This window comes from Corvus moneduloides, chromosome 9, assembly GCF_009650955.1.
Source record: "Corvus moneduloides isolate bCorMon1 chromosome 9, bCorMon1.pri, whole genome shotgun sequence".
Taxonomy (NCBI): domain Eukaryota; kingdom Metazoa; phylum Chordata; class Aves; order Passeriformes; family Corvidae; genus Corvus; species Corvus moneduloides.
The window spans coordinates 21,420,851-21,442,004 of record NC_045484.1 but is presented as its reverse complement, the minus strand read 5'-3'; the positions used below and the strand labels follow the sequence as shown (position 1 = coordinate 21,442,004).

The 21,154-nt window shown below is 50.6% G+C and overlaps 1 protein-coding gene and 1 long non-coding RNA gene across 2 annotated transcripts; one reads left to right on the top strand and one right to left on the bottom strand.

Moving 5' to 3' along the window:
• The first annotated feature begins 1,207 nt into the window (after window positions 1–1,207).
• LOC116447798 lies at window positions 1,208–7,947 on the top strand. The gene is made up of 2 exons (XR_004241699.1): window positions 1,208–1,948; window positions 7,738–7,947. It is a non-coding gene; the product is annotated as an uncharacterized LOC116447798 (long non-coding RNA).
• Window positions 7,948–9,191: 1,244 nt separating this feature from the next.
• TMEM125 (transmembrane protein 125) lies at window positions 9,192–19,951 on the bottom strand. Its single transcript, XM_032117355.1, is given in 4 exon segments — window positions 9,192–13,458; window positions 13,460–14,170; window positions 18,010–18,152; window positions 19,612–19,951. Coding segments are annotated over 2 exon segments (663 nt in total). The 5' UTR covers window positions 13,865–14,170; window positions 18,010–18,152; window positions 19,612–19,951; the 3' UTR covers window positions 9,192–13,200.
• Window positions 19,952–21,154: the final 1,203 nt, after the last annotated feature.

The window sequence follows — 21,154 nt, the reverse complement described above, 5'->3', positions numbered from 1 at the left end:
CAGTGCTGAGTCCCACCACAGCCCTTCTTTCATTTCTCTCTTGCCTCTTCAGGAAGACAAGCTAAAAGACACTTTGCCCTTTCGGCTCTGCAGAGCTGAGCGAACCTGTCAGTGGTGCCAGTTGCAGTGCCAGGCATGTGCGCTGGGGCGAGACGACCCTCTCCCCCAGCACCCATTACAGAGTCCCACATGCCTCTTTAACTGTGGAGTAGTGTGAATGCGATAATTTTTACATTCCTGTCATCTTTGTGGTACGATGAACAGCACGTGAGACACAGGTAACTGCAAGTTATTTCTGCTGGAGTCGGTTCTGCCTTCATAGGTTACGCTGGAGTTAAAAGCAGGAAGCAGCAGTGGCATTCACCTTTAGTAAGTGATTCATAAGGCTGGTACCAACTGGTTGGGAAGATTTCCCAGGGCGCAGCCCAGTCGTTACCATCTCTGATAGCTTGGGAGTCTCTTTGTCATGCTCCAGAGCATGAGGTATCAACACAAGACAGCATTTCTCAAAGCTCTGCCACACAGCTAATTCTCCCACCTCCTTCAAATCTCTATTTCACTGCTAACTGCCTTTCTCCACTCACTAAAACATTTACAGTGTATAAAAAAAGTAAATAATGCACATCAGAGGATGTAAACCAAAGGGGACAAATGGGTCAGGCACTGGATGAGTGATACAGGCCAGAGATCAAATGTGCCACTTGAAGCCATGAGCAGGAGGAAAACCTGCTGGCTTCTTTTGGTGGTCAGACAGCTTTTGCTCTTAAATGCCGTATTTCTAAACTGAGCTTTACGTCTTCAGTTACTGTCTCATTGTTTGCCTTCTGGGCTCATCAGCTACCCATGAAAATACATTATATACTGTAATTTTTGGAAATTTCTAATATCTTTTGGGTAAGAAATTTAAATCTGAGTGCTGGGAAAATGCATTTCAGTTATCTTTTGGAGGGTATTTTCTGGACTTTTCAACATGCTTTTCAATCACATGAATTCGTGCTAGATGCAGTCTTTTCTTTTTAGTCTTGGGGATGTCTTAAAAGAAATTAAAAATCCAAGTGGGAACGGCCTCAGGCTGGGCCAGGGGAGGGTTAGATTGGATCTCAGGGAAAGTGTCCGGTCCTGGCACAGTGGTGGAGTCCCCATCCCTGGAGAGATTTCAAAGCAAAGTGTGGATGTGGCCCTTGGAGACATGGGGCAGTGGTGGCCTTGGCAGTGCTGGGGAACGGTTTGACTTCAAAATCTTGAAGCTCTTTCCCAACCTAAACCTTTCCATAGTTCCGTGGCAGTGGCTGGGATCGAGCAGAGCAGCAGGACACGGAGGTGCTCGGGGCTGTGGCAGGGCAGCATGGGCAGCGCAGGGCAGGGCGGGGCAGTGCCAGCAGGGCAAGGCAGAGCAGGCCAGGGCAGAGCAGCACACGGCTGCTGCCGCCTGCGGCCGCTGCGGGCCCGGCCGGGAGCGCGGGCGGTGCCTTTAAGGGGCGGGGGCGGCGGCGGGGCCGGGCGGCCGCGGTCGCCCCCCGGCTCCCGGAGCTCGCCCGGCGCCGGCCGTGGTGCGGATCGTGACCGTGCAGACGAAGCCCTACGGCGACCAGAAGCCGGGCAGCATTGGGCTGCGCAAGCGGGTGACGGTGTTCCAGAGCAATGCCAACTACAGCGAGAACTTCATCCAGAGCACGCTGGCCACCGTGCCGCCCGCCGAGCGCCAGGACGCCACGCTCGAGGTGGGGGGCGACGGCCGCTTCTGCATGAAGGACGGCATCCAGCTCATCGCCCGCATCGCCGCCGCCACCGGGGTGAGCAGCGGGCGCTCCGCGGCTCCGGGATGCCCTCCCCGGCCGCCGGCAGCGGGGGCGGAAATCGCTGGCGCTCGGCGGGTCCGCGGCGGGGAAGGAACGCGGGCAGGGACAGATGAGCTGACGGGGCTGGCGGGGGACAGCTCGCGGTGCAGGTAGGAAAAGCCCCCCGGGAGCCTCTCCCTGCCTGCGGGAGCGAGTGGATATTGGCCAGGGCGGAGGGATGGAAGCAAACACGACTTTGCTCTACTTCCTTCTTCTTCCTTCTGGCTATCGCTGGGTTTTCCAGCTAAACCACAAAGCAAGGGCACAGCGTGGAGGCGGTGAGGTGTTGGGAGGGAGCAGCGCTCCCTTCCACAGCACTGGAATGCATCTCACTGCGGGGGGATTCCTCCGTGGGTTCGTCCTGCTCCTGTCACTTGGTAGCCCAAGGGAATCCCAGCAGGGAATGTGATGTTGGTCGGAAGAGGTGTGCTGAAGTCGAGTTTGCAAAGGGAGGCTTTACCCTACATTTACTCTTTTCCAAACGTAAAATATTCTCTTCCCCTGGGACACCAACACCAGTAGCAAACGTTCTTCCTCATGGACCATGAAGGAGAGAGGGGCTGAGGGTGCTTGGTGCTTAGGGTAGAACCTCAGAGTAAGCTATTTCAAATTCTGAGGTGCCCCAGTACCTGTAAATATCTCACTTCTTCGGAAAAAAACAATGATAATTTGGGATTGCTGCCTTCTTAGGGCATAAAGGAGCAAATAACTGGTTTGGGATTTTTTAAAAGCCATGTAGAAATTTGTCTTTTGTGATGTGTGGCAGCTGTTCAACTTTGATTCCATCTGCCAGCATCCCTGGATGCTGTGTGCACCTCTGAAAGTGATGGATAGAGCAGCCTTCCCTGATGGAAAAGCAGCAGGCATTGGTTTATTAATTTGTTCTAGGAAGGGGTTGGAGTTGGAATATGCAGCATTCCTGAGTGCACACACAGCAGGATCCCTGTGGATCATTGTGAATAAGCAGCCTGGGAAACTTGTTCCCTGGGATGAAGTGTTAGTTTGTGCAGGTTTTTGGATGTGCACCCAGGGCCTGGTGGGATGTGGCAGCATTCCAGCGCCGAGTTCTCCATCGTTGACACTTCAGCTCCATCCCAGAAGCAGAGGCCTGGGGGTAAAGCCGTGCTGGGCTCTGATGAGGTGTTTTGGGAAGCGTGGAGGGCCGGGAATGTCTCGAATCCTCCCCTGGATCGTGCAGTCACTCACGTCCAGGCGGAGCTGAGCTCGCTGCCAGAGCTGCAGCAGCAGGTCCCAAGGGCTGCCCTTGCCAGCAGGAATTTGTCTTGGAGCATTTTGTCCACGGGAATTCCAAGTGCTAGGACAGAATTGGCTCTAAAGTCAGAAAATGTTCTGAAAAGGCAGGGAAAATGGGAGGTGGAGGAGAGAAAGGTGTGGAAGAAGATGTGGGTAGTAAATGAGCAGCAGGTAAAGCCTGGTGTCATAGGTTAGCAAGCATAGTCCCGGAAGGGATGTCCTTGCTAAGGGGTGCTTACAGTTTCCTCTGGGAACTGATAGAACCTATCAGCTGGCCAGTTTGAATATGGACAATTCTCTAAGCCACTTAAAGTTGTGATCACCTCTGTGATCCACACTTAAGAACAGACAAACTCCCCCCCCAAGCTCTCTCTCGTTTCCGGCGCTGGGACAGGTGGCTGCGGGCCCCGTGTGGGGGCCAGCGGGCCCAGCCAGGCCCTGCTTGGGCCAGGCCGGGCCGGGCCACGGCCATCCTGGAGTCAATGGACCTGTTCCAGCCGTGGAACCCCCCACACTGCCTTGCCGTGGGCAGCCGGAGCGGCTCGGCTCTCCCCCCTCTCCACTGCGATAAGAAAAATTCAACATTCCAGCTGCAAAGCTGCAAGGCCGAGGTGAGATTAACCCTTTTATTGCTGTGAAGAGCTGAAAACCTGAGGGAAGAGAGAGAGGAGATGCTTAAAGCTGAAATTCTGTTGTGAAGCTATGATATATCAGAGTATCCCGTTGTAATTTCATGAAGATATGGAGGGTGGAGTGTTCAGCTCGTGAGCAAAAGCACCTGCGCCGAGATAGGCAGATGCTGACGCAGCTGTAATTTCATGAGAAGTTTGGACAGGGAGAGATGGACCAGATGAGGACTTTGGCTCCAAATGGGAAAGGAGAAAACCTCAGTTCCTAGAGATGCTCCCAGAGATAGTCTTAACGATGAAGATGAGGAAGACCCTTTGCTCCCAGGGAAGGAGAAGGGCCTCTGGTTTTGTTTCTGAATGGCTCAGCCTTAAAATTGTACCCCAAAAAACTTCCAAGAGTGGACCCTCGAAAGCAGTTGCGGGGAAGCCAGTTGCTATCTGTGTGTGACCTTGAACAAGCTGCAAGTCGGGGGAAGGGACTCACATGCGAGCAGAGAGACCTCTTCCTAAATGGACTGAACAATATTTGGAAGTGGGCGGCTGTCTCGTTGTGATACTGTTTTCATAGCACGAGCAAGAAGAGACTTCTCTTTCTAAATGGACTGAACAAGGTTATTATGGAAGTGATAAACAGACTGAACATCTCAAGGGTTGTCTTTTCACATTGTCAGTGGGAGAAGGGAGGAAGGTGGGGGGAGGAGGAGAGTTCTGAAGGTGTGGTATAATTTTTTTTTCCCCTTCTTTTAGGTCTGTTAATAAACTTCTTTATATTCTTTCAAGTTTGGTGCCTGCTTTGCATTTCTCCTAATTCTTATCTCACAGAAGATACAGAGTAATGAGTATTTTGGACCAAACCACTACACCTGGCTATGTAACCAGAGATCCAGGGGGTTGATCTACGGAGGGCAAAGCCCCTGGAAACTTGATTCCAGATATTTGCTACATTTTAGCAGTGCTGCCCTAAAGAAAGCAGTGCAAGAACTGCATTGCCAAAATCCCGAGTAGCAAAATCCTCTGGTCCCAAGAAATGAGGTGACTAAAACCAGAGGGTTTCTTTAGCAAATGCAAACCACTGGGTTTTAATAAATTTTGATGTGTTTGCCTTGTTTTGGAGTGCTTAAGGGATGCTTGGTTTGTGGGGTTTCTCTGTAATTGCAAGTATCAGTTCCCTGGTGGTTACCACAGTGTAAGTTGAGTAAAAGTCTCTGAAAATCCTCTTTCTTCGTAGTAAATATGAAGTGACTGGAAGTTCCCTGTCCTTCAAAGAGAAGGATGGACAACTTCATTCCTGGTAAGAAAGTGCCCTGCAGAACAGGAACAGCACATGGAAACTTGTTCCTGCAACTGTGGGTTTGTCCAAGTGCTGGGACTCTTGAACATCTCATGATTGCAGCCAAGTCTGGGGGAAAACTCAGTGGCCTCATCCTGAGAAAAGCTGAATAATGCCAAGAAAACTGCTGGAAAAGTGCATTTCTGGTCCTGGGGGTTACGATGTGATTGAGGAATGCTTTAAAATCACGTGGTGTTAAGATCTGTTTGAATGGTGCTCTCCAGCCACGGGAGAGACCTGAGCACCACAGCTGATGATCTTTAGTTTTACAACATGAAAGGAAAGGATGCTAAAATGAGTCTGAATTTTGTCTCCACCTGGAATGGTTCATATGCTGCAACGAAGTATTTCTTTTTGACTAGCAACAACTCAGTTTGTAGTTGTGAGATTAAGGGGTGTTTATCTTATTTTTAAGTTTGCGTTTCTGTAAGTAAACTGAAATCGAGGTTATTTGCCAGTCCCATTGGACATCCAGTGTAGCCTACCAGCTTTGTTTTGGTCTGTGTGCCAGCTTTCCTTGACATTATTGCCACATGGTGAGTCTGACTCTTTAATGGCACAAATAAGATCTTCACAGGTCCTGTTGGAGCATCACTGAGCAGTAGAATCGTGGCCGGGCAATAATTTTATGTCAAAAATGACAGAAACTGTAAATCCAGGTGTGATCATAGAACCAGCCCCAGGCTGATTCAGTGACATTGTCACCTGCTGTTCCCCAAATTTACTGTGCCCTTGGTTCTGTGAAAAACGAGCTTCACTCTTTGTAAAATTTGAAGGAAAGTTTAATAAAAGGGACAATTAGGAGACAACAGCACAAAGGGTGTTACGGCCGGGTGCTTGGGCAGAGAGCCAAAGGCAAAACTCTGCATCCAAAAGATCGGCTTTAAAAGTCCATCGCTTATTTCCTATTCATCACCGTCATGCACCATTCATTAATTCTTTGGAGTTGCTGAGTATCATCTTATCGGTCTTATTTTTTCCTTGGCTTCAATCCGTCTGGTTTCGGGTTCTTTTCTTCTGATAAGGTTTTCCAGGAATGTGAGGACCCCCCCCATCCTTGCCAAACTGGCCGCACAAACTGCAGCCATTCTACAGCATTACATTACAGAACCCAGGCAAAGCTTTTCTCACATTAAGGAACATGAAAAAAATAACATCGCAATCCATTCCTAACAATTCTGGAACGTGCAAAAAGCCAACATCACAATACCGTTCAGAACAGAGGGACCAGCGGTGATGCGGCCCGCCCGTGGAGGGATCCGCGGTTATGCGCATGCACAGGCGGAGTGATCCGCCAGGAGGGACTATTTGTGATGCGGTCCTGCTCGCGGAGGGATCAGCGGTGATGCGTCCCCCCGCGCATGCGCACTGATCCGCGCACCCCCGGCCATCTGCGCACGCGCAAGGATCCGCGCACGCGCAGCTGCCAAAACGAGCTTCACTGCAGAGTTTGAAGGAAAGTTGAAGAAAAGGGACCGTTTCATCAAAGTGTCATAAAATCAGGAGACAACAGCCAAAAGGGCGCTACGGCCGGGAGCTTCGGCAGAGAGACAAAGGCGCACCTTTACAGCCAAAAGATCACCTTTAACAGTGAGCTCCCCCCGCCAGCTCCCAATCCCAGCCCGCCTTCCCGGGCAGGGTTTCTTTCGGACCGGGGCTGCATTTCCATCCCCCGCTCTGCGAGTCACCAGGTGCGCTAGGAACGAGCCGATCCCGCTCTCCGAGACACAAGGGCTTGCTCCAGGAGACTGTTCCTGTTTCTCTGTTCCAGCCATTCTGCTCTCCCCAAAACACCATTTCCTCGGAGCTCCTCTGAAACTGCATTTCCATGGAGACCGAGGGCTCCAGAAGCTGCGGAGTCGTGCAATGGGGTTTTTTTGGGAAGGGACCTTAAGCTCTTGCAGTTCCACCTCTGTCATGAGAATTTCAGGGCTCTAAGACTCACAGAACGATTTGGGCTTGGAAGGACCTTAAAGCTCATCCAGTGCCAGCGCTGCCACGGGCAGGGACACCTCCCACTGTGCCGGGCTGCTCCCAGCCCCAATGTCCAGCCTGGCCTGGAGCATTCCAGGGGATCCAGGAGCAAATCCCCCCTCTCTGGGCAGACAGAATGAGCTAAACCTGGCTATTCCTGAGGGAGTGGTGGGAGCACAGCCGAGTGCTGCATTCCTGATTCCCACTGGGAATCTCCATGTCCTTCCTGCTGTGGGATCCAGGAGTTGCAGTCGGATTTTTGTGTTTTGTGCTGCATTCCCAGCACAGCAGAACCTGCCACCCTCGGAAACGCTCTCTTTGTTTAAAAGCAGAGGCATCCAAGCTATTTTATATTTCCCAGCTTTCCAGGGTGGATTCATTCAAACCTGTTGTCAACAGAGCAGTCCCATGACACAGGCAAGGCTGGGCCCTATTTAAATTGCTGCTGACACTTTAGATATCCATAGCCTCATCCTGTAAGGTGGTTTTAAATTTGAATTTAGGCTTCATTCAGTATAAACTGTAGGCTCAATCCTTAGGGATATTTTGCTGTTAAGTTCAACAGTAGTTTTTAAGTATCAGCTGTCAGTGTATATGATCAATGTTTATCATTTAGTGATACAAGTACTGAACATTTTGCCTGCACAGCACATTGGGTAAGAGTTTTCCAATAAAGAGAACTCTCTTTCACCTCTGCTTTCTCTTGCGCCAGGTCTCTCAGCACGTGATGCCCCTCAAGGAGCAGGAAGAGTGGATTTACAGCTGTGTGCACTCCCTTGTATGTTAAACCTCCCAGTGCCAGGCTTGGGAGCAGCCACACTGAACCAGGAACGGCTTTAGGCAGCTTTTAGGCAATTTATAGTCTTGTCCTTCTCAAAAAGCTGGCATACCTTTATACTTGTTGATGATCTTGGCACGAAAACACTGAGGCACAATAAAAATTAGTGCTGTTCAGTAATCCAGCTCTTAATAGAACTGTGCTTCATAAAGGCTGCTCTCCCTAGATCTGCTCTTGTTTTTCATACCATGGGTTGTGGTTCCATTGCAGGCTGGAACTGCCTCACTGAGGAAAAACTTTGTTGAATGGGTTCCTAATTAAACATTCTTGTGGTTTGGATGTGAGAAGTGTAAAGGGGTGAGGCTCATTTTATTTTGTCACCTGATAAAGGATTTGCTTCTTTCCCTTTTTTTTTGTCATTTGCTGATAATCCTCATCTTCCCCTTGTTCTGTAATTACTGCCTGATTTTATACTCTTTTATATAAAATAAAGTCTGCCTTTTCATATGCAATAAGGAAGTAACATCATTTGAGAAAAACGGAGGTTTGTCTTGACTGTTAACAGCAATTAATTCTTCCCAGGTGGCTGAAATAAGAAGACTGAAGTGCCCCAAGTTTAGGCTGCAACAGCAGTGAAAACCAGCTTTGAGGGACTAAAACCATTCAGCTTATTCTATTTTTCTGGTTTCTCTAAATATCTGTTAATGTGGGAAAAAATGATGACCCTGGCCCCTGGATGCTTAAAAAGTTGTTTGAGTTTAAAATAGCCATTAAATGTATGTGACCTCATGTGTGAGGGCAGCAAGTAGTGTTGCAAAGCTATTTTCATCTGCCCTAACTCCTGCTCTCTGCTGTTCCTCTGCTGTAATCTTACACTGGGCAAGAAAATGCCAGTGGCAAAATGAGAGCTGGGCTCTGATTTACACACTGCAGCCATTGGTGCTGGGGCAGGATTCCTGGTGAGCTTCTAGCTTTCCATATTTTTTCCTTAGCGAGTACCACAGGTATTGTTTTCATTTTCAGAACAGTTTAAAAGAAGTGGAGGCCCCAAAACATATTTGGTGATTTTTAGCTGTGACTGGGCTCTGCCAGTGCTGCCTCAGGAAAGGTGTGGGTAAATCAGAAATTCCCAGCTCCTTGCCTAAGAAGGAGTCGGGAAATAATGAGACACTCCGTGTGGAATAGACACTACAAACTGAGCAGTGCATTATTTACGTTTCTTTTGTTTGTAAAATCAGCCTTTTTAGATGTGGCAGGAATTCATATGATGCAACTCTCTCTGCCTTTTAGGAAAGGAATGGTTAAAGCTGAGAGGAGGGCTTAGCTGAGAAATCGCTGCACATGAAAGAGTTGGATTTGCTGCAGGTAAAAAACATGGCACAGCAATACACAGAGAACCTCCTTTATTTTCTGATCCTGCTGCTGCTAGGAAGGGTTTCATGATGCAGTTTCTTAAGCGGGGACTTAGTAGGTAAACTCTCCATAGCAGGTTCTACCTTTCCTGCCCTGGAGGAGGTGAGATTAGAGATCTTGGTTGTATGTGCAGAGTCTTTTCCATTTTGCTCCAAATCCAGGTATCACCAAGACAGAAAAATTCCAGCTTCTCTTTTTAAGGATGAACAGAGGTAGCAGCTTATTTTCTTGGAGGGGAGACATTTAGGAGAAAAAGGATCTGTAAGAGGTAATTTGAATTTCTGGAATGTTACCATTCTTTTGAGAACTAGAGCTATGGCAAAATTCAGCTTCTTCAAGGCGCTGCTAATGCTGACCTTCCCTGACCCCGCTACTGGAGCACTGGGGGGCTCCTGCTTGTGTGGGGTGGTCACTTGAGGTCAGGGCCTGTCTGTAAGGCCTGTGGGGACATCCTGCTGGTGGCCATAGGGACAGGAGCACCAGGGGCAGCTGGTGTGGCTCAGTCTGGAGCAAAGGAGGCTCCAGGGGGACCTTGTGGCTCTGCACAACTCCCTGACAGGAGGGGGCAGCCGGGGGGGTTGGGCTCTGCTCGCAGGGAACAGGGACAGGAGGAGAGCCCAGGCTTATTCGTCCAGGATGTTACCAGTCCCTCAGCGCTCTGGCTGGATGGCTTGTCTACTTTGACCCTGCTGATAGGCCCACCCATATATTTTTTAACCAAGCAGACATGGCAGGTTTTCTTGTGTGTGTCTGTGTGTATTTTTCTGCTCCCTCTCTCAGGCAGCTGCAGTGTAAGTGGGGTGAAACCTGGCAACTCATGTTTGGGGGGAAATACATCTGGCAGGCAGAGCTGGGAATACAAGGGGTCAGAGCAGAAAAGGAGGATCCTTCTCCAGGTGTCCACCCAGGAAGCTGCCGTGCTGTCAGGTTTTTGCAGGCGGGGCTGAGGCTGGCCGGGACCAGGAGCAGGCATGCAGGCAGACTGGTTCCAGGCTCGTGTCAGGCAGCAGCTGCTGCCACGAGGCTCAGCCCTGCCACAGGGTGAAACAGCTTCTCTGTAAACAAACCAGCCAGCACTGACATATTCAGGAGGCTTTGTGTGCTCCATGTGAACATATTTCAGGGGCACGGCCAGGTCTCAGGTTCACAGAGCAGTGGTAAGGGGATCTGGATATGTCAGGGTTCTTAAGCAGAGGGAGATTAACATGCAGCTGGAGGTGGGAGTTGTGTATCAGGAAAGAAGTACATGCATTTTTGGGGCTGTGGTGGCATTGTCACACTAATTGGTGATCTGAAACCACAGCCATACAAGGGACCCTGGGCTGTTGGGATTACTCTGCAAAGCCCTGACACCTCCCGCTCTGCAGAGAGGCCTGCGCTCAAGTATCAGCCTTCAACACAATCAGCTTCTCTAACACTTTATTATGTGTTCCCACACACAACACAGGAACCAAGAAACAAACCAGCACCTGTGCTGCAGAGGTGAGTCAGTGATTGGGCAGCACAGGCTGTCCCTCTGGGCAGCTGGACACCCAGCCACCATCTTCAGGCACAGCCTGTTCTCAGCCATTATCTCCTTGGGTTGCTGTTGTGGCCCACAGTCAGTCACCCTTTTCTGGCACAATTCACAGGCACTTGGGGCACATTTTGAAGGGGCTATGGGGGGGACAGGATTCACATTGACATGCAGGCAGCACAGAGCTGCAAGCTGGGCACAGTCAGGCCTCTTCACAGAAATGCCCAGATGTGCAAAACAGCTGGTGTGCAGGCAGCTGTGGCCCGTCAGCACGTGCGGGCTGGGGGAGCTGGCAGTCGCTGCTGGAGCACTGGTGCTGGCAGAGGGGGTGCAGCCTGGCATAAGTGCACATGCACTGACACAGACGTGCAGAGCAGCAGCAATGGTGATGGTGCAAAACCATTCAGCTCTAGCCTGTCCCCTCCTGCGTAGGCGCAGGGGTCCCTGGTGGACCTGGGGCCAAACAGCCCAGAGGGGAAGAACAGCTCAGCTTTGAAGAGATTTAGTACAGGAGGATCTCAGCTCACCACCACTGTCTGAGCTCTTGGGCAGATTAAGGGAGGAGATGCAGAGAGAAGAGGAAACAGCAGTTTAATAAAATCTACAGATGATGTGAAAGTGGCAGAGGAAAATGTAGAAATAAGAGATACAGAGAGAAAAGCCCAAATGATTTACCTGTACATTGGGGGAAACAATCCAAGGCTTCAGGCAAAGGAAAGTTGGCAGGAGCAGGGCAAGAGCAGGTGAATACAGGTGTGGTCTCATGAGATCCCACTGCATTGAGGATGGTTGGTGTGGAGCTGTGAAGGGATGAAGCCCTCACTGTCCAGCATGTACCTGGGGGGACTCACTGATGGTGAACTCTGCCTCCAGGTGTAACACAGAAAGTGATTTGTGCTGTTAGTAAGGGAATCAGCTACCATCCTCTTCCAAAAGAATTTCATACCAGGCTCCAAAAAATAATAGCTCAGTCTTGTTCCGTTGCAGAGGAAACTTGGCAAATAATGAGCAAAACCAACATCTGGGGCAGAGCAGCTCAGGTGAGGGAGAAATGGGAGGAGACAGGAAGATGAAGAATCACAAAATCACAGAATAGTCTGAGCTGGAAGGTGCCCAGAAGGAACATAGAGTCCAACTCTTAAGGGAATGGCCCACATGGGGTTCAAACCCATGACCATGGTGGTAGCACCTTGCTCTGACCAACTGGGCTAAGAGGAAGAGAAGGTCATGCCACAAGCATCTTCAGCAGGAGGTTGGGATCTATGTCTATGGAAAGGACAGTGAAAGGGTTAATGGGTCTAGGAAGGAAATGAGAATTTTGACAGGTAAATTAGCCTTAAGTCACGGGAAAAGTTCCTGGGGTTAATTGTTAGTCTGCCTCTGGGAGAGACACCTTGGTGATAAAAACAAGACACCTCGTAGAGATAAAACACAAAAAAAGCTCCAGGTAAGGTCCAGGTGACAGTAGAAGAACTTTTCTGCCCTGCAGCAGCTGCAGCGCTTGGGAGACAGAAACAGCATGGGAACAAGCAGGGACTGGGATGAGCTGCAGGGCTCCTGGCAGCAGAGGTGCCTCTGCTTGGGAAACTCCTGTGGGAGGGCATGGCGCTCCCCGGTTGCAGAGAGCAGCCCCAGCCCCAACATTTGGGCATCCCATCACCATCCCCCAGCAACTGCACTTTGCTGTTTGTGGCTCATGTAGCTGGAGCACTCTGGCATGATAACAGAGCCCCAACACTCAGTCCAGCACAGATAACCCATCAAGGCCTTGACGCCAGCACCCCTTGATCACCCCTTTGATAAACCACAGGTAGCGATGGGCTGCAGAAATGTAACACTGGAACAGATCCTGGCATTGCAAACACGAACAGCATTTCATGTGAGGTCCAGCCATGCTGCAGCTCTGCCATACGCAATCCCATGCAAATCCCACACTCAATCCCACAGACACACAGGTGATTTCTTGGGAGCAGCTCCTGCAGCCATACCTCCCACCAGGCTCCCTTATGCCTGCTGACACACAGAATATTTCCTGCAATTCACAAGCTGCTAGAGGCTCTACTTCACTCAGGAGCTGGAAGCTCTGCACAGAGCACAGGTTGGTTTTATACCACCCACAATCACAGCCTCTCCTGCCAGGAGAATGTGTGACACAGTTCCAGCAACTGCAGGAAGCAAGCAAGTACTGGGGTCCCCAGGGGTACAGGACAGGCTCACCTTCGCTCTGTAACATGGGTCACAGCTGGGCAGGCAGCAGCTGCCACAGAAGGCTTTGTGAAGATAAAATGCCAGCCAGGTCAGAGCCCGTCCAAGCACCCCGAGTCTCTGCTGTGCCACCAGCCTGGGGTAAAGCAAATGCCAGTCATCTCCAACAGGAACACGGGGCACACTGCAGCTCTTGCCCTTCCTTGGGAAAGGCCATCACTGACAGGTTGTATCCGCTAAGGCTCATGCAGAGGTGTCCTGGGTCAGATCAGGTTGGCCATGCTGGAAGTGGGAGGAAGCCGCCTGTTCCCAGCGAGGCGGCCGGAGATGGTGAAGATGCGGATCTCTCCGGTCTCCAGGCTCCGAGGGGCAGCCCGGCAGCAGGAGGTGCACAGCAGGTATAGCAGCAGGCAGAGGAGGATGGCACTGCCAGCAGTCAGGAGGATAACCCCGCTGGTGAACATGCTGGCCAGCGGCCGTGCGGGGCTGAGCTGCATGGTGGTGGTGGAGAGGATGGTGAGCAACCACCCCGCAGACCAGCAGCACCAGGGCGCTCAGCAGCAGCACCAGGCAGTCCGAGAAGCCCCCACTCTTCAGGAGCTCGATCTGATCCCGGCTGCGGATGCAGTTCATGTCCTGGATTGCAGAGCTCAGCAGCTGCTTCAGCAGCACGAGCAGGGCCAGGAGGCAGAGTGTGGTGCCCACGGCGAGCCGCCACTCTCCAGACCGGCTGCTAGTGCTGTACAGCAGGATGATGCCCCCAATCCCGCAGGCCAGGATCAGCACCACGGCCATGCCATAGCACAGGATGGACTTTTTGGGATCCTGGAACCACCAGAGCTCCACATGCTCTTCCAAGATATTCCTCTGGATATGGTCCACATCTGCAGGGGTGCGGGGGCTGCTCAGCTCTGCCAGCTCTGGCATGATGGGCAGCTGGGTGAGGAGGGCACAGTGGTGGTACAGATGAATTTACACCCTTACAGCAAATGGAGGGTCAAGGCAGCAGCGATGGTGAAGGCAGCTGCATTTCTCCAGCAGTGATGTCTCTGTCTCATTGTTTGGATCCTGATGGAGTTTCCTTCTGCAGTGGTGCCACCTGGAGAGCTATGGTCTATGTGCTGGGGTTGAGCCCACCACCCAGGCTGGGCTGTGAAGCATGATGGAGCATTCCCAGAGCAGCACCATAGGGGAACAACCAGGGCTGTGTCCTTCCTTTCCTGTGTCTTTCATCTGAAATAGTCAAGAAGAGAAGATATCATTAAACAGAGACCCTGCTCCCCTGTACCAAATAATGCCCTGCCAAACCCTGGGCCGTGGTTGCTCCAGGCTGGCCTGCAGACCTTACTGCACTTTCCTCACAAAAGCCGCGTGTGCTGGAGAACAAATCAGCCACTCGTCTTCCCAGGAGACCTCCACGCGCTGTGGGGAACCCCGGCCCTGCCCCAAGGGTGAGTCTCCTTTCTCCCCAAAGCCGTGTGCCCTGCTCAGAGGCTGCTGGCACATTGCTGCCCGCAGGACTCTGCCTGCAGCTGGTGCTGGCAGCAGGGCAGGGACGAAGCAGAGGCAGGTCCCTCCTGGGATAAAGCCCCATTCACAGCTCTAGCTTCACATGCTCCCTCATCAGCATCAGCCTCTTGTCACCAACTGGCTCTGCTGCCCTGAACGGGAGGTGGGGGTCAGGACCAGGGTTTAACCCTTCCACTCCAGTGGCTGAGAAGAGTGAGAGCTGCCATAATTGCATGTTCTCAGCCCTGTCCCTATCCCTGCCCTGCCAGTGGTTTCCCCACACAAGTCCCCTACAGAAATATGGTAGCTACATCTCTAGTGGTCTCAGCACTTCCCTGGAAAGAGCCTTCAGACAGCTGGCACTCTGAGATTTTGCTCTCCTCACTGCTGGTCTGTGAAGCACTTTGCCACTGGAGGGGAGCATGGGAAGGGCAGTGGTGGCTCCGAGGTGCTGTGCCTAGCTGGGCTCCCTTGGGCACAGCACCTTGTATGAGCTCACAGCCTGTGGTTCCCAGGCTTGTGTCCCCACTATCCTGGCCCCCCTCAATGCTTCTTTGGGTACAAACCACTTGCATTTCTCTCATATAATGTTCCTCCCTGGCATGTGAGTGCTCCAGCCACTCCCACAGCACCACAGAGACCTTCCAGAACAGCTAGTACCCAAACCAAGGAGAGGTGTTGGGGAGGACAGCATGGGAACGTGTCAGGTATGGCTGAGCCCAGGAGACATGGGGCAGACCCTGGAGACCCAAGAGCAGCCTCTCTGGTCACCTCCTACTCATGGATAATGCACCCTTGACCACCACAGGCACACACATGAACTGCTCTGAGTCCTGCAGGAGCCCATGTCAGGGACAGGAACTGACGCAGGTCCCTTGTGTCAGAGCTGTGTCCACTTCTCCTGGGTGGGGGGACGGCCACCCTGCCTGCTAGAAATGGCTCTCAGGAGCCCATCAGCCCATGTCAAACACACTCTGTTTGTACCCTGCTCTGCTCGGCGCTGGGACTCGGGGCTCATTACACACAGGCAGGGACAATTTATGACCTCCACACATGGCAGCTCTGCACACACCAGGGATCTTTCCTCCCATCGCTCTCCCTGTCTCTGCTCTCCACAGACTGCATCCCCTTATGGCAATGCCTTTGCTGCCAGCAAACACCTCATAACCCCCTCCATCAGGGCCCAGCCAGCATGGGGCGGGGGGAGAGGGAGGACAATTGTGTGGGGAGTGCCCGAACCAGACAGCGCCTGACAGTGTCAGGCCAAGCTCCTCCTGAGTCACTCCCCGGCTGTGATGGAGCATGAGGTCACTTTGGACGTGGCTCGGGGCCTGCTGCCAGCGGCAGCACGTGTCCAGGAAGTCTGTGACCACGGCAGGTTTGCAGGCCCGGGAGCCACCCGCCCTGGGAGCCGCACAGGGCTACTCCTGCCCAGCTGCTGCTGCTGCTGCTGCTGCTTGGAGTGCCCGGGCAGCGATGGGCTGCGGCACAGAAACCCGGGCTCCAGAGGGGGGACCCTTGCTGGGAGGCCCGTGGGAGACCTACAGCTCCTGGCTAGAGCCAGAACAATCAGAAAGCATAAATTAGAGAGAGAAAAGAGCTGTGGTTGAGCGTGTTGGTTTGTGCCTGCTGGGACACACTTTGATTTTGCATTGGACAGCAGATACCTTGTGCTGTCCGCGTGTGCCCAGGACACGAGTCCCCAGGAAGGCGAGGATGTCACGGAGCACTATTAAAGTAGAGAGGGGTGACGAGACATTGAGTCTGGAGTTGTTTCCTCAGCCCATGCAAATCAGCTTGGTGCTAAACACTGCTCCCTCCTGCCTTTCCTTCTCCAAGCACAGAGGGGCCTTATCTCCTCCTTACCGGGTGAGTCTAGTAGATAGCAGGCTTGTAGATTAGATTGAGATTTTGGACTAAGGGAACATAAAGCTTGGAGAAGTGCAAAGTCTGTGTCCTTCTGCTGCTTGACCCAAATTATGCACACAAGTTGCGAGTCAAACAGTAAACGAAAAGATCTCAACGGCATAAACCACAAGGAGGGAAAATGTGATCAAAAACCAAGCCACAGCACTGCATTCTCATGTTACTTTTTAAAATTTAACCATTTTAGTTTTTTATTTACTCAGAAGAAGGTCAGGGAGCAAAAGAAAACCTTAGGAGCATCTGGCCAAGGAACAAAATTAGGTATCACCTCTACAAGTATGTATTTCCCAGCGTTATATTAACCTCTATTAAACAAATTATTTGGAGAGTTTCCCAGAGTTACATTAACCTCTATTAAACAAATTATTTGCAGAGGCAAAGGTTTCCACTGAAGTGTGCTTTCATGTTTCCTTGTGTCTGTTTGAAAATGTTCTGGGAATATAACCTTTGCTCTAAAACCATCCACACTTGCTTCTCTAGACCATGAGGGTTTGTGCTGCTAATAACAGTATTTTTACTCCTAGAATCACAGAATAATTAAGGTGGGATGGGACCTTGTGAAGTTACCTGCTTAAAGCAGAGTTCACCTAAAAGTCAGACTGAGCAGGTCAGGGCCCCATTCATTTAGGTGCCGATGGCAGATCCACAGCCCCTCAGGGATCATTCCAGAGTTAAATCACCCTCACCATGAAAACATTCCTCCTTAAATCTAGTTACAGTTTCTCATTCTTCTGAAGAAGGTGGTTGCCTTCCACCGTCTTCAGAAAACTCTGTCTTTATATGTTAAACCAAAGCAGACCTACCCTGAGCTGTCACCCACCACTCCTTGGAGAAGGGGTGAACCTAGATCTCACAGCACCTTTGCTGATCTGCTTTCTTGGCATCATGTAGCACATCGGTTTGCACAGATCAGACTGAGAGAAAGGAAGAATACAGATGCCTGCTCTGCCATGAGGGAGGACATCCATCCAAAGCTGTTGTCCCTTCCATTGGTGTTCTTTGGGCTACCTGGTCTCCCTGGTCTGGTACAGACCATAACAAGCCAGTTGGCCCATCAGATTGGTGTATTTGATAGTGTGGATCACAGGTCATTAATCTCTACATTTACTCACTACTGAAGCCAGCACCTTCTGTGCTGCCATGTCTGTACGCAAGAGAAAAAGGAGGCGAGGACTGGCCCAGCCACACAGTGCTTTAAGTCCAAAGGGCACATTTCAGGAAAAAATAACATGCTGTCCTTCCCCACTGCTGGCTGGCAGCTGTGGAGGAAGAACAGGAAAGCACTGGGAATGCAGGAAAACAAAAATATTCATGTTTTTCCTTTTTCATTGTGGTTTTTTTTTTTCCCTACTCTGGCAATTTTTAACTGGAAATTGAGGGTCATCATCAATGTGCTTCTGGCCACTCTTGGCTGCAGGTGTGGAATATATACACTGGCTGATTGCCTCAGAATGACACATGCATATATTTATTTACCTATGAACTTTTAGTGCCTGACTGTGTGATATCTGACAGACAGACCATGGACTGTATGTGAATTAAGACTTATTTCAGAGCCACATACAATTCAGCTCTTGAAATATTCCTCACTTCCCTCCTCTCCTCAAACCCAGGGTACCCCTTGAAACAGCGCTTACCCACAGGGTTCAGGAGGGGAAGTCTGGGGATGAGGCAGGCTCCTGCAGTACTTCCTTGTATTTCCAGCCTTGGAAGGGTTTTATGCAGCTTTTATGTGGACTTCGTGAGCATCATGGAGACTGAAAGAGTCCAACAAGATTTGCTGTAAAATAACAATACATAAAATGATTTACAGGAGCAACGTGGATGAGAGCCAACAGAGCTTCACAATCTCAAACAAATCCAAGCCATCTCAGCCCCCTGCTTTCCCAGTCTATCACAGCTTATTTGCTTCTTGGCCTTGTCTGGCCATAGACTGTTTGGACTTGCCACCACTCTGTGCCTCACAAAAATCTTTAGTCCAGAATAGGCATAAACATTTTCCCATAAATTCATGTAATTTTTTCAACTTCCAATGCTTTAGGAAGCATTTCTTTACCAAGAGAGTCAGCCCTGAACTGTTACGTCCCTTCCAACTGAAACAGTACATTCTATTCTGTCTATTGTATTCTAGTCTATTGTATTCTGTCTATTTGATTGTATTTCAATAGAAAAGGACCTAAAGAGATCATCTAGTCCAACTGCCTGAACAATTCAGGGCTGAACAAGTTCAATAATGTTTTTTAGGGCATTGCCCAGAAGCCTCTTCAATACTGACCGGCTTGGGGTATCAACCAATTCTCTAGGAAGTGTGTTGCAGTGTTTGACCACCTTCTCAGTGAAGAAATGCTTCCTAAGCATATTTGATTCTAACTCCCTATAGGCTCAAAGAGAATGAAGCTCATGTATCTTGTTTTATGCCTGAATCACTGCCAATGTACAAACCAGAAGCTCTGAATGTCATGGTGTTCAAGGCCTGTCTGTGCCCCTGGGAGCACGTGGGAAGGTTTCTTCTCCGAGAACTCAGGACTAGGGATAGAGGAACCTGCAATGGGAGTAATGGGGCTTTTATGTGGCATCTATCTGTCTCACCCAAAATCCTAGCAGGAGATCCACACTCCTTTGCCTGCCACGCCAACCACCGATTCCCAATGCTCCTTTCCTGGGCTGCTCAAAATCCATGCAAACCTGTGCAGTTTAATCTGCACCTCTGGGGAGAGCCCACCCTCTCTCCCCAGACAGATGGATAATGCTTTCCCAGAAGTGAGCATCTGTCCCACCAGTGCTCCTGCCATGAGACACCATTTGGGAAACCCCAGGGAAGCCCTGGATGATGGTGGACTGTCCTTTCTTTTCCCCAAGCCCAGGGGCTCTGGGGTTAAGGATGGTGGAGGGCTTGTTGTAGCAGGGTCAGCGTGCAGCTGCCTTTCACACAGATCTAGACAGTTTTGGCACGCTCCATTGTAAAATGCCATGTTCCCTTTCCTCTCTGTATGCACAACAGGTATCCATTATCCTGACCCCGCAGAGCCTGTCCTGATGCACCAAGGGTGGCCTGGGAATTCCAAGGGAACAAAAAACTCCCAAGCCTTACGTGCTGAGAGGAAACAGAGGTGCAAGGAATGAATTGGAGTCAAGAAGCAGGGTCTCTTAAGAAATAAGTCTGAAGCAGCCTCAAACCTGTCAGCAGCTGCTGCTGAAGCTCCTTCCCGCACAGCTCCCAGGGAGGAGGGATCACTCACCTGCGGAAGACACTGCCCGTATGCGACAACCCAGCGCACTTCCCTGCTCCTGGCTGGCAGCAATGGTTTTTCCTGGTTTTCCTTCCACTGGATCCAGCTAACGAGGGAGCCCACGGGGAAAATCTCTTCCCTTCCTCCTGCAAGTGCCTGCCAAGACCCAGGTGAGGCTCCCCTTCCTGGTGCCGCGGCAGCACCGAGGTCCGGCTGCAGCCGTCACCTCCTGCCCGGGCAGGTGCATTCCCCAGCTGGGTGGCGTCTCAGCAAACCTGCTGCTGCTCTTGGAGACGCTCCAGAGCCGCGCCGGTGTGCAGGTGCTACCCCTCCCTCCCTCCTCGGGCAGGATCTGGCCTCTGGCCACACACCGATCCTGGAAGGTGGCTCATTTCCTCCCAGCTGGAGGTGAAGGGGTGCCAGAGCCAGGGAGCAGCTCCCAGGCAGCAGGGTGAGAAGAAGCCTGCAGCCAGGCTGGCAGTGCTAGGAGACATTTGATACATTCAGCAAATATTTAGTATTAAATAAAGTAGCTCCTGCCCTACTGTATAGGTTAGGGCCATCCAGTCATATTGGGGCTTGATCTTTCTAGGCAGTAGTTCAGGCAGGCACTCAGGTCAGGGAAGATGTCATTGTGATGCTATCTTCCCATCAAAAGAGAGCTACAGAAGCCCCCTCGCTGGGAGACAGCAGCACCAGCAGAGTTTACCATGCTGCAGAAGAGCATATTTCCTGGTAGTCCATTGGAGAAAAAAAAAAAAGAGTAATTTTGAGAGGAATTAGGGAAACAGAAAAGGATTCATTCGAGAGTTGAAGAATTAAAAAAGGGAGTAGCAGGAATGTTGAAGTTCGTAGGGGAATGTCCCCTCCTTTCTGGCTGGGTTTCATGATAGCAGAAGGGATCATTACCGTTAGTCTGAGCAGCTGGAAAATCTCCAGGGAAATGCAGGAAGAAGAGAATGGGACTGAACAACAGCTCTTGCCTGGCTAATGGAAAGGGAGGCTCAGTTTTTAAGTCACGTGCTTGCTTTTTATCAGGCTGTGAGAAGGGAAGCTTAGGATATGCTAATCAAATAGAAACCAAATAGTGTGACAGCTTCAGGAATTTGTCTGAGAAAAATGTGATAGATCTTTTGAGACTTGTAAAATATCATCAGTCCAAAGGTTGTTGTCCCAAACATAAAAAAACCAAATGGAATGTGATGGGTTTTACTATACAAACACCTTTGAACAATGAGCTTGACCCTATACAGAAAGACCTGGTCTTTTAGTTGGCCTAGTTAGCAAAGAAATCATCTAAGGGGAAACCTTATTCAGATAGCCATACACTCATTTTAAATAGTGGGCTGTAGATTTATAAGAGCATGAGATGCTTACCAGCTCCTTTAGGGAGGTACCAAAAGGAGAAACATAACAATGCAAATCAAGAGAGAATGAAAGGGGAAAATGTTTTTGCACCCTGAGAGAATTTAGAAGACCATTAGCACACAAACCATAATCCAGTTACAACTTAATTATAAAACATTTATAGAGTATATGCATGGAAGTTTGA